The sequence below is a fragment of the Arachis ipaensis genome, chromosome B4 (genome assembly GCF_059453495.1).
Source record: "Arachis ipaensis isolate K30076 ecotype BB chromosome B4, ASM5945349v1, whole genome shotgun sequence".
NCBI lineage: Eukaryota > Viridiplantae > Streptophyta > Magnoliopsida > Fabales > Fabaceae > Arachis > Arachis ipaensis.
Window position 1 is genome coordinate 103,206,839 of NC_142439.1, and position 2,690 is coordinate 103,209,528.

At 31.4% G+C, this 2,690-nt stretch overlaps 1 protein-coding gene across 1 annotated transcript; it reads right to left on the reverse strand.

Annotated features, from left to right (window-relative positions):
* Positions 1-965: 965 nt before the first annotated feature.
* LOC107637911 (uncharacterized) lies at positions 966-2,397 on the reverse strand. Its single transcript, XM_016341160.3, has one exon. The coding sequence runs from the start codon at positions 2,024-2,026 to the stop codon at positions 1,151-1,153; it is 876 nt and encodes a 291-aa protein (XP_016196646.1). The 5' UTR covers positions 2,027-2,397; the 3' UTR covers positions 966-1,150.
* Positions 2,398-2,690: the final 293 nt, after the last annotated feature.

A 2,690-nucleotide genomic window follows, 5' to 3' on the forward strand; every position in this document is an offset into this window, starting at 1 on the left:
AAAAAGGTTGATGTGATGAATTTAATATACGAAACAAAACAACAATTTTCACAGAGAATGAAAAGCATATGTGGATGTATGTGTAAGGAGATGCTAACTTCAACAAATCTGGCGGTAATGACGATAGTACAAAGGAAAAGGGAATCAATGTTGGGATGTATCTGACTCTCTGAATTTTTAAAAAAGCTCAATCACTGTGTCTTATACTCTTATATATGGAGTTACTTACTACTAACTTATCTGTCTGATACATAGAATAATGTCAGTGAGGTACTGAATAGGAAAAAGGGCTCATCAAGTTCCATGCAACTCTTAAATACTCACAATCATGCCCTAATCTCAATATTTATACACAGTTTTATTTTGGAAGAGTCTATATCATACCCATAATTATACTAATTATAGTCGCTAAACAGTTTTAAACAATATCTAAAAATTATTATTAAAATTAAATTCATATTTTTTTTATAATTTAGTAGTATTTTTTATTTTTATTTCTGATATTAAAAAATATTTGTTAAATAAGCAGCATAATCTGCATCTTTTATTTTATACACAGATTATATACAATATCTCTCTATCTGTCTCTCTGAGAGATAAACATTTATATATATACGAATGAAATCTCTCTATCATGCAATCTATGAATCTAATAATTAGAGACTTAAACTCTAATGAAAGCCTAGTTTGTGACAATAAGTTCTCTTTCAATCTTTAGAAAGATTCCTTATTAGCTAGGCTTAAGAAAGGCATGAGTAAAATACGTTGTGCAATTTCAAATTAAAATATCTCATCATTTTTTGTATGTATGTTATGATTTTTTTTTTTATTTTACATGATCCTAGTGAAAATCGAAGGAACCATCAATTACAACAACCTCGTGTGTTCTTTTGTTCAAAACAAAAAATAATCCACCTATATGAGAAGAGTATAAATTAAACTTAAGTGTGATTACAAAATTTCCTTATATTATCCTCATGACACAGATCCAATAATAATCAAACTTGATGAAAAGATTCTTACAATAAGGTATTCAAATTGAGAGAAGTAATTAGCAAATTAAACAACAAGAGTGAAAAACATATAAGAGGAGAAATTAAACTATATTCATCGAGAATAAGTATATTATTATTATTATTGTTATTATTAATTATTTGCTACTATATACCTGGGAGCTGCTATAACCAAGTCTCAGCTCCAGATCCAGCTCTTCAATGAAGTTAGGGCTGAATTGAAACTTGTTGAGTGATTCAACATGATGATGATGATTAACATCAACTACTGAACTTGATTTCAGAATCGTTGAATCATCTGTTTTCCTCTTCTTGAAAGAACTTATATCTTCCTCTTTAGCCCTATGAACAAACAAGCTTAATCTCACACCCATGTCATCATCACTTTTCTCTTCACCACCACATACAGTTTCCAAAAATCTGAAATCTTGAGGCAAACTATGGTGATGAGGAGGGGAAACAATAATACTCTTACTACTACTCCTCATAAGGCACCCATGGAAAATAGAAGAATTAAGAAGCGGAATCACGGTTTGTCCCTCTTTGAAGAACTTACTAACTGATGATGATGAACAATTAGTAGCAGGATCATAATAATAACTACTAGGGTTACTATTATAAAGATAATCCAAATTAGAGGTGAAAGGATGATTATTATTTTGACCTGGATGATGATGATGAGCTTCAACTTCGACATCATAATAATCATCAATTTCTTGATCATTATTAATGGGGCTTGATGGTTGCTGCTGCTGCTTTAACCTTGCCCTATCTCTTCTATGAACGTTCATGTGCCCACCAAGAGCTTGAGCCGATCTGAACTCTCTTCTACAGAAGCTGCAAGAATATGATCTTGGTGGCCATATGTAACCAGCTGCATCTTTTGCAAAAGCTTGTTCTTCCCATGATTCTTCAATATCAAGAGTGTTGTTTGTTGTTGGCATAGTAGTAACAAGATTATTAGAGTACTTCCTCTTAGTCCACATCATCAAACACTGACCCTGATGATCCATTTTTGCGATTATATTGAGGGAACTTAGAGGAATAACTCAAAGAAGAGAAGAAGCCAGGGTAGATTAAGGTATGTGGATGAATTGAAGAGATGATGATGATGATGCTATATAGTATGAATTGAATAAGGGAAGCTACATGGAGTTTACTATGGAAGTGAAGGGTTAGGGGGACGGAGAGAGTTTTCTTTTGGAATGAATAATAATAAATTAATAATAGTTAAGGTTTGAAGTGCAGGGTACTCAACCTTTAATGTCTCATAGTGTAGCTAAGGTTTTCTTGTTGGTTTGTGTGTGGTTTTGGCTTCAAATGAAGTCAATGACTTCACCAGAATGAATAACTCTTAGTTTTAAGTTCCCTTTTTCCTGCAATTTATTCTTTGTTAAGGGAGAAGCAATTGCGAACGTAAATTTAATAATTACTATATAATATATTGTGTGTGGTTCTTAAATATGTGATTTTGAGGTGTGGTGGCTAAAAAACAATTTGACAGAAAACCTCAGCGAAGTTGTGTCATTTAGCTTTCATTTTCCGGTAAACATATTTATTGGGTCTTCTCAATTCTTGTATCCATATAAGGTATCATTTATACACGTATGCCTAGAATATTTTTGTAAAATAAAATAAATAAATTCTTTATTTCTTTTAAAAAATAAAATAACATTA

Coding starts and splice junctions, on each gene's coding strand:
- LOC107637911 (XM_016341160.3), bottom strand. CDS start 2,026: ATGGATCATCAGGGTCAGTGTTTGATGATGTGGACTAAGAGGAAGTAC.